Raw genomic sequence first — 13,593 nt, 5'->3', positions numbered from 1 at the left:
TTGGAGCCTTTTGAAGCATTTGGAGCCTTTTGGAGCTGTTGGAGCCATTTGGAGCATTTGGGGCCATTTGGAGCATTTGGAGCCATTTGGAGCATTTGGAGGCCGTTTGGAGCAATTGGAGCCTTTTGAAGCATTTGGAGCCTTTTGGAGACATTTGGAGCATTTGGAGCATTTGGAGCCGTTTGGAGAATTTGGAGCAATTTGGAGCATTTGGAGCCGTTTGGAGCATTTGGAGCCGTTTGGAGCATTTGGAGCAATTTGGAGCATTTGGAGCCGTTTGGAGCATTTGGAGCAATTTGGAGCCGTTTGGAGCATTTGGAGCCTTTTGGAGACATTTGGAGCATTTGGAGCCGTTTGGAGCATTTGGAGACATTTGGAGCTTTTGGAGCCGTTTGGAGAATTTGGAGCTGTTTGGAGCATTTGGAGCATTTGGAGCATTTGGCGCCGTTTGGAACATTTGGAGCAATTTGGAGCATTTGGAGCCGTTTGGAGCATTTGAAGCAATTTGGAGACATTTGGAGCATTTGGAGCCGTTTGGAGCAGTCAAGCATTTGGAGGCTGTCAAGCATTTGGATGCCGTTTGGAGCATTTGGAGCCATTTGGAGCTGTGTTAAGCATTTGGTGGTTATTGGAGCATTTGGAGCCTTTTTTTGGAGCTGTTGGAGCATTTGGAGCCTTTTGAAGCATTTGTAGCCATTTGGAGCTAAGAAGTAGTCGATGCACGTCTATGCAGGGCTAAATGTTTATAAGATTGCTGGCTTTCGCAAGTGATTCTGTAGTAGGATAGAAATTGTGTAATAAATATTATGTTTGTAAAAGACTTTGAGGTGTTTTATTTCTCGAACCTTACACTTTTCTGGTACTTTTTTAAAATTAAAGTTGATTTGTATCGGCCAGGGATCGAACCAAGGACCTTAGTCGATTTAATCAATCAGTATATAGATTACAAATTTATTTAATGAATTTTGAACTTTTTCACGAATCTCTAACATTACAATTATGAATTTCCAATATGGTGGTCTTGATGGGATGATAGGATGATGTTAGTAGAGGTTTTAAAGTCTCTTTAAGAATGATGAACATGGTATATTGAAATTATTATTTTTTCATAAAATTAAACATTATTGCATCGATCGGGTATCGAACCAAGGACGGGAGCGGATCGAATCAATATGTAAGTTAATGAGTGATTTATTTAATGAATTTTGGATTTTTTCCCGCTTTTCTAGCTACATTATTACATGATTTCAAGATGGCGGTCGAATTTCAAGATGGCGGGGGCACCTCGGTAATAAATGATTACTGCACTGTAGCGGGTTAGAATAAAATTAACCAGATGGAAATGTACTCCATAATACAAGTACACACACAAGATGGAGTACTCTGGCAGGTGGTAGCTCCTGGTAGCATGTACTGAACATAAAATGTCGGATCCATGATGGTCGACAAGGACAAAGTCAAATTTCAAGGACAAAGTCAAATTTCAAGGACAAAGTCAAATTTCAAGGTCAAGGTCAAATTTCAAGGTCAAGGTCAAATTTCAAGGTCAAGGTCAAATTTCAAGGTCAAGGTCAAATTTCAAGGTCAAGGTCAAATTTAAAGGTCAAGGTCAAAGGCCAAGGTCAATGATCAATGTCAACAGTTGAGGACAAAAGTATGGTGACCAGATAATTATACTACATGGTATCGGCACACTCTAGCAGACGAAAACAAGATGGTGGACTCCAGCGGATGAAGACAAGATGGTGGACATGATGTCATACCAGTTGATGATATAAACCTTGGTACTGGTGGTGGTAGATCAGTCTAGGTAGCTTTCATGGAGGAAGGATCGACCGTTTACTCTCGTCGGGAATCGAACCAAGGACGTACATCGATATAATCATACAGAATTTAAATACATTAATTTTTTGATGAATTTTGGAATTTTTCCCGATTTTCTAACATAAAAACTACGGATTTCCAAGATGGCGTCCAAATTTAAAGATGGCGACCATAACGATAATTGCAACATTAATAGGATCCAATATGGTGGTCGTAACGTAAAGTGTAAGAATGACATGGTACTCAACCAAGATGGCGGGTGTAACGAAATATGTAACATTTATATAATCCAAGATGGCAACCGTAACGATAACTGCAACAGTGGTTTTTAATATTTTTTTAATTCGATTAAATAATTTTTTTAATGATTTTTAAAATTTTTCCCGATTTTCTAACATAAAAATTGTGGATTTTCAAGATGGCGGACGTCACGAAAATTGCAACGGTGACGTCATAATCCTATAAATGGCTTAACGCTGGCTTGAGTTAAGGATGCTTAAGCCAGTTTTAGGAATTTGTGTTCTTTCTAAGGCAAAAGACATTTGTGGTTTTTCGAAATCCTAATTTTCCATCGAAACGGGAATTTTTCCCTCGAAAACGGGAATTTTTTTCTTAAAACGGGAAATTTTGAGTCATTTTGAGTCAATTTTGAGGAATTTTGAGTCAATTTTGAGGAATTTTGAGGAATTTTGAGTCCAAGATGGCCGCCGTGACGTCACAATCCAAGATGGCGGTCGGCACCAAGCACCACAGCCAGAAGCCAGTTTCAGGAGCCCCATTTACATACTACTATTATAATAATTCGTTTTGTAAATGGGACATAAGTATTGATGTGAAACTAAAGATATTTGTAATTGGTACATTTATATGAAAACAACTGTATCACTACTAAATAGTGTTCGCAGTAATACTGGGTTCGGAGTGTTACCGGGAAATATGTGCTTTGTGTTGTCCAAGTACATCCAATAGCTAAAGTTATTTGTAAACATTTCCCTGAATAGCTTTTTAGTACTATCTGCGCTAATTAATTCACTTAATAAAACAAAATGAATACAAATTATTAAATATTCTATTATTTTTTCCATGGTTTAAAAAAGTTATGCTTAAGCGAAACATTAATTAAAACGTTATTGTATTTGCCAATTTTCGTAAAAATACTTAGTATTTTGTCGTAAAACGTATTTCATATATATAAAAAAAATAACCATAACCATGTGTTGTACAAATTTACAATATCTTTCTCGTTTTATTACTTACTATTTCTTGGCAACTGGTGTCCAATTTTTTTTTTTCTGTAAATTGTTAAATTATATAGTAATTTAAAACCATGAAAATAAATACGAAATTAGAAGCAAAATAATTAAATTTAGGCCTACTTCTCAATTAAGGCTTGGTTTCACGCACCATGATAAATAATTGGTTATTGACTGGTTAAAAATATTAATGAAAAAATTTCTGAAATGAGCCAGAAAATTATATTTTGTATGCGTTACACCCTGCGGAAACTCAGGAAATCTCGTCAGCGGGCAAAACGCGGTTTTTCAGGCATCGGTTTGACTCCTTAAAAAAATCAGATCACACATCTGGGGACAAAATTTTCTATCACACATATTTCAATGCATATATAATACAATATCCAAGTGGAGGGCTAGGTTGCAATAATATTTTATTCGCAGGGGGGAGGGAGGGGTGTGGAATCCAAGGCCCAGGAGTTTTGACTCCAATTGTAATGGGTACCTTATTATTATAAACAGAATTATTACAAAGGCGTGCGCTATTACAATAAAATGTATCATATCCAATAATGGAACCTGGAATTCCTAGTTCTATTCGAATTAGTATCGTTATGGATAATCAAATTATTCCGGATCATTTTTGTATTAATTCACTATCTGCGCCACATGATAGGGGTTGGGATACTTTCATTTGTGCGCAATAAAGCGCGATACTCATTGAATAGAAGCCATTAAAAGACAAAAAAAATTATTATAACTTTTTCATCTCATCAATGCGGTGACAAATAAATTATTAACGGGCATTGGGCTTACCAAAATAATACAATTTAACAATTAAGATTATCTCCATGACCCAAGTCAATTCCCCAGGTGGTTTAGGTCTATATGAATGCAATACAAGCGGATAACTTATAACATTCAAAAATTAACTTAAAATAAAGTGTTTGTCGTTATTATTTCGTTTATCACACCCGTTTCACAGTTACGAATATCTTCATATCTTCCACTGTGAGGGGCTTCTTCGTTCCACAAGACTCTCCTCCCCCCCCCCTTACCCTATAATTATGCCATGGTAGCGGGTAAAACCGAGATTAAAGAGAGTTCTATATTGTCCCATCTCTAGTAAAGAATAAAACACTAGAGTTTTAATGTAGAATCACTTAAAACTCTATTACAGATATTGCAAGCAAAATTTTATCCTCGAAGATTTAAAAACAAATAATAGTTTCGTTTAAACTGATGGTAAAAATATAATTAAGAAATACTAAAAAAACAAAAATGGAAAAGATCTATAAATACCCGAATTTGAGCTTGATTTTCCGTTAACTTGGAAAAAGGAGGGGGGGGGGCGGTGTTTGTAAATAAAACGGTACCAGAGTGGACTATAGATTTCTAAAAAAAAATCGATAAACAAGCATGTTTGCAGCGTTGGATGCAGTTCAGTTGACAGGAAACTAATTGGTTAATTGCACGCGGGACTCCACACCAGTGACCTTAATCCCGATAACAACAAAGGGCACCCACTAGAGCGCAGCGTCCGCGCTCAGCAAGCAAACAAGTGGCAGAGCGGCGAGGACACGTGATCGGCACGTGTGACCGGCACGCGCCCGATCCCCCTCCCGCGCACGTGTCCCCCCGTGGCACGTGCCCTGAGAGTGCTGTTTGTCGAGGGGTCGCCGTCGGCACGCGCTGCAGCACGTGGCTCAGGACTCGCCAGCCAGGAATTGCGATGGAGAGCGCAGAGCACAGATTCTCGCGGTCCCCTCCCACACGTGCGCCCTATCAGGGTAGCGCGGGAAAAAATTTCCAGTTATTTTTTTGACGTGACAACGTCTAACGAATCGATGAACGCCGGCTGCACGCACGAAAAAAGTGTCCCGTTACGCACATTGTCCCGTTACGCTGTGTCCCGTTACGCTCATTGTACGCTTGCGCCGCATCTATCTCTCTTCCGCTCGATTGGAACAACCATCGATTTGACTTTTTCGAGGCACATTAAACTTGAAAAACACTCCCATTCGTTTCCTACTTTTCCTATCATCGTCCTATCCTTAACAGAATAACACAGATTGGAAGAAGTTAAATAGCAAACATGCATAAAAGTTATAGTTAAAATAATCTCTCCGTTAAAGTAATAAACATATTTGAATTAATGAGTGCAAATAAAAGTAAATTTATCAATTAAATTGTATATTTCATTTCACTACTTCTTTGTATCCATACAAAATAGTGATAATTCAATAAAAATGATTCAATTTTATTCATAAAAGTATGCAATCATCTCATCAATGTTTTTTTATGACGTTGTCACGTTAAACTATCGTCCGTAAACCGACTTTATAGACAAACAAATTTTTTATCATAGTCTGTGAAAAAAAATAAGAAAAGGGGGAAAGACGGCTGCAGTTTGCATAAGTTTCTAGTTTGTATTTTTTTGACATTACAGAGCTATACAAATTAAACAGAACTGCTAGGGATCACTCCCTCTTTTTTTTGATCGGGAAGGTATTAGAGCTTCGGCAATGACCAGCGGCTGGGGCCAACAACCCAACATGGTCACCGCCCAGCCCCTCTACCGCACTCAGCTGACCAGACAGTTGGCTGTGTCCTGAGCCCTAGGACTATATCAGCACTGCTGGCGCCTTCCCCGACATAGAGTATAGAGTACAGCCAGCACGCGTCGTTCCACAACAGCGCACGCAGAGAGTTTCATTTGTGGGAGGGGGAAGGAGGTAACAGTAGAATAACTTTGCCAGCTGTCTGCTTTCAAATTCTTTGTTTTAATTGGGAGGAATGATAGTTTTTTTAGGATTTCTTTTTTGTGGGGGAGATATCTCGCGGCCTCCCCCCCCCCCCCACCCAACAGTTAGTTTCTACGTACGCTCTTGTTCGTACACGAAATTACTGAATGTTTTATAGATCTGTTTACACATGAAAATTAAAAATATATATACATATCTCTAAACGATTGCAATATCAGAGAGCTTAAAATGATAATTCTTGTTTTCAAAATCCTTCCACATTTGTACAAGTTGGTCTTTTTTTTTTTGTCCATTAACGAACTCGAACAAGACTTTTGCGTCTTTATTTTACGTATCAGCCTGGAAGAAAACGTGTTAGAAATCGTGGCAGTTATAATGTCCATAAAAAGTGACGTATACAAATATATATATAGTTGACAATGGTTTTTAGGGTCTAAAGACAATGAAAGTAAAAACTAATTAGTATTTTCTGGAAGTCGCACTATGATAACGACTGCGAAAGCTATTCTTCTTTCCAAATTAGCTAAAGTCTTCAAAAAAATAATGGATGCATACTTTCTGGACATATTACTTCTGGTGTAAATAGCTATTCAATATGGCCAAAATTGGAATTTAAATCGGTTTCATCAATGCATGTAGAATTCTTTACTGTGTACACATTTTAAGTATCTTACAATGCTTGATATATGTACTGATTACTAGCCTAAATGTGTTGTAATTTGTAGTGATGATAAAGACGAAATTCAGTATTTTAATCACGAAATTAGCTTCTTTAAAGCACCATAAAATCTTGGCGCTACCCATCAGGTCCCACGGTTGACACTACCTGCTCTCCTGATGTTTAAGTACCCCGGGGGTGAATACAGGAGTATAGCGTGGGAGAGCTTCACCCACCTCGTCTACAAACAGGTGACGCAGTCATTGACGAATCAGTGTCAAAGATTCGTGTCGAGTTGTACCCATTACACCCACTAAATTCCACGTATTGAAATTCCGTTTAAATAATTTTGTGACAGAACAAATGCAATAGAGGTAGCCTAATTTTTTAATAGTAATGACGGTAAAATGGGGGGGGATATTAACATGGTGGGTGAAACCAAACCTTAATAGAAATTAAGGCTTGGAGGCTTTTAGAAGATTCAATTACTTTTACTAAAAAAAAAAGTTTTAAAATTTTTATAACCAAGTTGGGCATAGAGTTTGAACCCAAGCCTGTCCGGTGTTATGTTTTAAAACTGTAGAAAATGTGGTAACAAAAATGTTGATAAATTATGTTTTAGTTAATCGGGATGAAAAAGAAAATAAAATGAATGAGAATCGATTTATGATTTCGAGTCCCTGTGGAACAGTTACGTCATTGCTGCTTAACCAGGTTTGTGTTTGCCTTTGTTTGGTATTTGATAGAGAAATATTGGCGGTTGATGTGTATGAAGTGTGGACGAACGGCCATACAGCAGCAGGGAAGCGCTGACGTCTCAGAGGGAGAGAGAGAGTTATAGAGAGACGGGGTGGGAGAGAGAGAGACAGAGTAAGATACTGAGACAGAGGTAGAGAGGCAGAAACACAGAAATGGAGAGAGACAGTGACAGAGAGAGAGAGAGAGAGAGAGAGAGGTCTTTGCCGTGAAAGCCCAGTACAGCGTGTCTGGCAGCCAATAGAGGCTCGACCGGCCTTTTCGCAGCCGCTCGAGTCCACAAAGAGCCACCCCCAGGCCATCCCCTTGCAGACGCGGGAACACACACCCCCCCGCTGTAACAACACAGCGACAACCCCCTGCCTCCCTCCCCGCGGCGAGCACAATAGCCCGCGAGCGGTGTAACATGTTGTAACAGCCGACCACTCGTGCCCACCACCCTTCCTCACCCCCCCCCCTGCCCCAATCACCGGCCAAAGAAGCAACCATGGAAATAAGCTATCTGTTTCGTCTCCCCGGAGGTTGCGAGCCCAAAGGGTTTTTCTTCTCCCTTTTATTAAAACACTTATTATAATAATATTTCCACCACGGATCCCGCAGCTTCCCATTGTCCGAAAACGGGGGCGGTCACAATGGGAGGGAAATTTTTAATCCCATCACCCCCCTCCCTTCCACCCTCGCTGATACCAACTTCCCCCGCCCTCTCCTTCCTTCCAAAGGATATAATGATATGCACGTCCTCCTGATTTGCACGCGAGGCCATATCTTAGAGAGAATGTGTAGGCTGCATCCTTCTGACTTCAAAGTCCAGCGGTCGCATATGTAGAGAGAGGTATTTGCTACAGCGCAGTAACGGGTACATTACGTTTATAATTCTCGACATGAACTCGCTTCCTGTGAATTTTGTAGTCCCGGGTGTTGTGAAAGCTCGCCTTGCCATCAGCCGAAATAGTAACACCGCCTTCACCGGAATCTATAAAATATTTTCATCGATCATCCCCCTCCCACAACTACGCACGCCACTGATAGAGCGATGCTGCAGTGTGGTGTTTCAGCGACACCGATTTGCGCCCCTTAAGAACCTCCATTACTAAATTTAAGTTCATTATTGCTATTATGTTCATATATTCACTTTCGAAATGACTATATACCCTAAAATTTTCGTATTGACCATATCCTAAAAAAAGTGATAGAAAATTTATTACAAAGATATTGTTATTACTGATAGAAAATTGAAGACAATATACAGAGTTGTGGTGCATTATTTGTTTGTTGGACAAAAATAAATAAATTTGAATTTTATGTTAATTTTTAGTTGATTCAACGATAAAAGCTGTTTTTTTTTTTAGTTGTTTTAAGCTAAAAGTTTTTTTCATAGAGCAGTGTCATACGTTAGACTCAGCGCAAACGCCAATATAATTGTGTTAACAGGGTGGATATTATTTGCATTTCTACAATGTATCATTATAAAAACATTTATGGTAACTCAACGATATCAAACCGCATTTATTTAGAGTTAGTTTCTAACAAACTCACAAATTATCCTTAATTATGTATTAATTAAGTCAAACTTATTAACTGACCATAATTCGACATAAATAATAATTTGTTTCCTGTGTTTAAATTAATCATATTTAATGGTAGTAGACTAAATAACAAATTTATACATTAGAAAAGATTTTTTATCCCATATGAAAAAAAGATTCAGCCTAATCCACGCCTGTTTCAGAAAACCACTTAACGTGTTTCTAAATAATATTATAAGCTTTGATTTTTAATATTTCAATCCTTAGATATACCAAACCATCCCATATGAAGGATGTTTTAACGTTTATTTGACATGTTGAGTTCTTAGTTTTATTTGCCCTTCCAAATTTTTATGAAAAATTAAAAAAATCAATTTATTAGTTAAGTGGTTTAGTTAATGTGTCTTAGGGCATATGTAAAAACAACGATCATATGTACAATACACGTAGAAGAGGCAGAAATGTCAATGAACGTAGGTTAGAAAATTATTTCCCTTATCACTATAGCCGTTACCGCATGGAATGAAATGCTCTGGATTCCTGTTATGTGGACTGCCACATATCGTCGAGCAGGTGCATAACATATTTACGAAGTGATAGTGCATGCAAACTTTGCTTGTAGCTATGGATGTGTTACGTACCTTGATATTACGCAGTTCACACGTGTACTGTGTTTGTGCATTTTCCACTGTTTGCATATTACCAGCTCCGGTATCGTCACTCGCCTACGTTGCCATTATGAGATTCCACGTAACAGGAATTCAGTGTATCTCGTTGAGCACGGGGTACTCCTCCAGCAGTAAACAAAAGTATCTCTGAACCTAAATCCATTGACGTACGTCGTGCAAGTGTATACTTCTATGGAATCACAGAATAATAAATTGCTCAGAGCCGGGAAGCCTATGATGTACATTCTGTATTGCACAGACCCGAACAAGGCCGAATATCTACCTTCGGCCAATTCCTAAACAACCATTAAAATGATTTGACAGTATTTTTAATGTAGCTATACTAACCTAACATAACCAACCATCCACAATTTTGTAAAGTAATAAAAAATTATCCCGTAGTTGGCCGAAGGTAGATATTCGGGCTTGTTCGGGTCTGTGCAATACAGAATGTACATCATAGGCTTCTCCTCACAGCCACAACGACTAGAGGTACGGAAAAATTTGCGTTCATTTGGTCGTAAACTAGAATGCAAACCTGCGTATTCTTGCATAATGTATTCTTCATGATTGGACCGTAGTTATTTGGACACGCCCTTGTACAACCGTGAAGAAAACGATACCCAACTAGGAGTGAAGTAAACGAATCAAATAGTGCCAACTAACAAGAACAAAATGGTTCTAGCTGAGGTATCAGCCAACGTGAAAGCAAACGTTGGTAGAGCAAATTCTTTGAAATTTTAGCCTGACGCCAAACGAATCAGTGATGTTAACGGGTCTATAGTTATGATGTTATGAGTGGTATATGTGTGATTATGTTGATATGATGAGTAATTTAGCAGCGCTCTTGAGCGAATTCCGAAGTTGTTTGGCGGGAGGCTCACAGGTGCTTCGCCGTGTGTCGGTGCGCAGGTGGGTTCGGCTCGCCCTTCACCGCGCACTCGCTGTCGTGGTCCAGCAACAAGGAGAACGGCTGCAGCGGCGTCATGTTCGCCAAGGTGTGGACGCCAGAGGACCCGCGAGGCACCAAGGCAGCGGTCAACGGCGCGCACCCCTGCGCGCTAGCCTCCCACCACTGAGGCGGTGCTCGGCGGCATGCCTGCCCTCCCAGGGGCTAGGTGCGCTCAATGACTGCCTACCCTCGCAGGGGCTACCACGCACAATGGCAGCCTACCCTCCCAGGGGCTAGCAGGGGCGCAACGTCTGCCTACCCTCCCAGGGGCGGGGCCTGCAGGCTCACCTGCCTACCCTCCAAGGGGCAAGGCCTCCAGCCTTGAGACCAGTGCAACACCGCTGGCCTACCATTCCAGGGGCAAGTCGCACTCATCGCACTCGACGCAGTGGTTAGCCCGCCCTATTTCCAATCGTCTCGCTTGAAATCGTTTCACCTAAAATCATTTCACGTATAAACTTTCATCCTGATTTATTTTTGTCTGAAATAATTTCAACTATAGTTGGAAAAAAACCTGTGTTTTGCGATAAACATTTGGGTCAAGCTATTCCCCAAAAAAACTGTAGCATATTCTTACTGTTATAGTTTGTATGTAGTATATTTGTATGTAGCAAGGACTAGCTGTTTTCAGGTAAATCATGAATGCTCAATAATTATCTCATGGCCTGGCCTAGTTTGGTAAAATACCTCTCACCAATCATAGCCAAAAAAAATTATTTTGTAAAACGTAAGCTCAGTGTGTTGGAGACTAATAAACAGACAAATTTTTTCAGACAAATACAAGTGTCATGACCAATCAACTAATGAGGTCCTCGGTATAATTAATAAGTTGGAATCACTGAAATGTTTTCTTTCACTGTATTACACAAAAAGTAAAAAAAAATGACAAAATTTTATTTATGCTTTTTTATGTTTACGTTCCAGTCTGATTCTTTGGCCGTGATTTTTTTTTTGCAAAGCTAGTTCGGTCCATCTGTCACTATTGTCGATGCGTTAAATTTTAAAGAAAATCGACATCAATACAATAACTTAAGAGCGCGCCAGATAGTGTTCCACCTAAAGGGGAATTTTAACTGATGATCTAATATTGTTTTTAGCCAATAGTGTGAGACTTGTGTTCGCATAAAACATAACAATTTCTGTGCAGGAATTATCACACGTAAAAGTGAACAACACGAAAACAACGTCCTTTAAAAAAACGCAAATGAAATGTAGAAAATAAAATCATCTCATAAAAACTAAACCATTGTTAAGCAGTTTTTGTAATCGGAGCATTTACAAAACTACAGTAGCTTTACAGTAACGTAGTTATATCCTGAATCAATAGCCTAGTAAAATTGTTATGTACGAATATTTAAAGTATTATAGATGTGAAATCGCAAATCAAGTACCAACACTTTTTAAACACTCGAAAAAGTAAAGTTTTGTGGCCATATTTTCTTGAATAAAGATACGTACACTTGTATACACAAAATAAAATATCTTACTATATAAGCTAATAATAAAAATTTATTCTTGCTTACAAAATATTCTGGCTGTAGGCTGTTCCTGGTGTTTTACAATTAAAATAAACACTAAGTTTTCAGAACTACTGATATTTTCATGCATGGTCAGTCAGATTATTTAATATGTGGCATAATGAGTTCTACTTAACATTTTTTATTAATATAAAACCTTTTTGTAAGAATACATGTGTAGACTAAGATGATAATAGTCTACTAATAAAACCAAATATTTAATTTTTAATATGTTGAACAAAACTTGGTACTATGAATATTTTCTGACGTAAGATAATATAGCCTATGTATCTTATTAATAATTTAACCAAAAATACTTATTTGGATTCATAAATATTTATATTAATTTTTCGCTAAAAATTACATCATATTTTAAATATTAAATGTTTTAGCTCATAGGAGTACATTTTACGTTAGCGATTCAAATTAAATAATCATTGGTATAATTTGAATAATTAAATGCGATATGTGCTTTGTTACGTGTATAAAAAATTTGAAAATTATTTTTCATGAAGGAAAATTTAATAATTGGCTCAAAATGTTCATCTTATCAATTTGTATTCATTATAAAAAAACAATTTCAGCTTGTCAGATAATTATTAAAACATGAACAATTTCAACATTTCTTCGTAATCCTTGACTAACAGCTGTTTTAGCGCTGTAAAGTGTTGCCCAAGACTATTGTCAGTGAGTTGTATAAAGTAACGCTGTTTGGAGAAGAGGGTAACTCAAAACTTATGTACCAATCTAAATAGATTTTATAATGTTCTTCATTTTGCTGTCTAGAAGATTTCCACTGTTTGTACATAATTGATGATGCTTGCCTACATGTTCCTTTCTTTTCTAGTCAAAATACGTATATAATGTAATATATGATGTGTATAATACTAGTCATGTATATAAAATATAATTAAAATTATTTATTAAAAAATTGTGACATGTAAATTTTTTATCTTATGCATGTATTTTAAGACTAAGTTCTAGAATGTCAACGAATTTTGTAATATTTTATTTAATACTCTTGTGATGTCTGTACGTTCATTTCTCTTGGACAAAAACTTTTAAAAATATTTTCCGCATCCAGAATCAATTAGATGCGCTTGAAAAACATCTCTAAGTTTATTTTATTTGCTTCCGTTTTTTGTCTGTTTCTAAGAGTGTATTATCTGAATTAATATGCTTGAACGTTATACGAAATGTGGCTGTAAAAGTAATGCTGTACAGTGAACGAATAAAATATTGTTACTATAAAATTACTTGATTCTTTGCTCAAATTACGTCTCATAAGCACTCGTTCCTACGATATAATTTAATCCTTATAACTGAACGAATGCAGCTACTATGTAACGCAGTTTCCTGCCACTCTAATCCACTCATCGGGGCACGCTCTTCCAGTGATTAATTATTGCACACGCTTTTCGTCGGTTGACGTTACTGTGACTTTTGTCTAGTGACAGGTTTGCTGTCTTTTCAAAGGGAAGGAGCGGCGAACGTACGTTTTTCTTTCTTTTTAGGAACAAAATAATACGCTCACCAATCGCAGCCAATTAGCTTTGCGCAATAGTGGCCGGTCGAGCTTTGGCTAGGAAAATAATTGTTTGCCGCCGAGTGAACTTCCGATCCGAACTATAGTTTGTCTCTCACACTTGGATTGCATAACGGAGCAAATGGCACACGCTGTTGCCTGATTCATAC

The 13,593-nt window shown here is 38.0% G+C and overlaps 1 protein-coding gene across 1 annotated transcript in view; it reads left to right on the top strand.

Moving 5' to 3' along the window:
• The window catches only part of LOC134532285 (pancreas transcription factor 1 subunit alpha-like), a 46,910-nt gene extending 36,402 nt beyond the window's left edge, over positions 1-10,508 (top strand). Inside the window, exon 3 of the mRNA XM_063368704.1 lies at positions 10,342-10,508. Coding sequence (XP_063224774.1) covers positions 10,342-10,508 — 167 coding nt within the window. The remainder of the gene's footprint in view (positions 1-10,341) is intronic.
• The last annotated feature ends 3,085 nt before the right edge of the window (positions 10,509-13,593 follow it).

This window comes from Bacillus rossius, chromosome 5 (genome assembly GCF_032445375.1).
Source record: "Bacillus rossius redtenbacheri isolate Brsri chromosome 5, Brsri_v3, whole genome shotgun sequence".
Taxonomy (NCBI): Eukaryota; Metazoa; Arthropoda; class Insecta; order Phasmatodea; family Bacillidae; genus Bacillus; species Bacillus rossius.
This window is presented reverse-complemented; position numbering and strand designations above follow the sequence as displayed.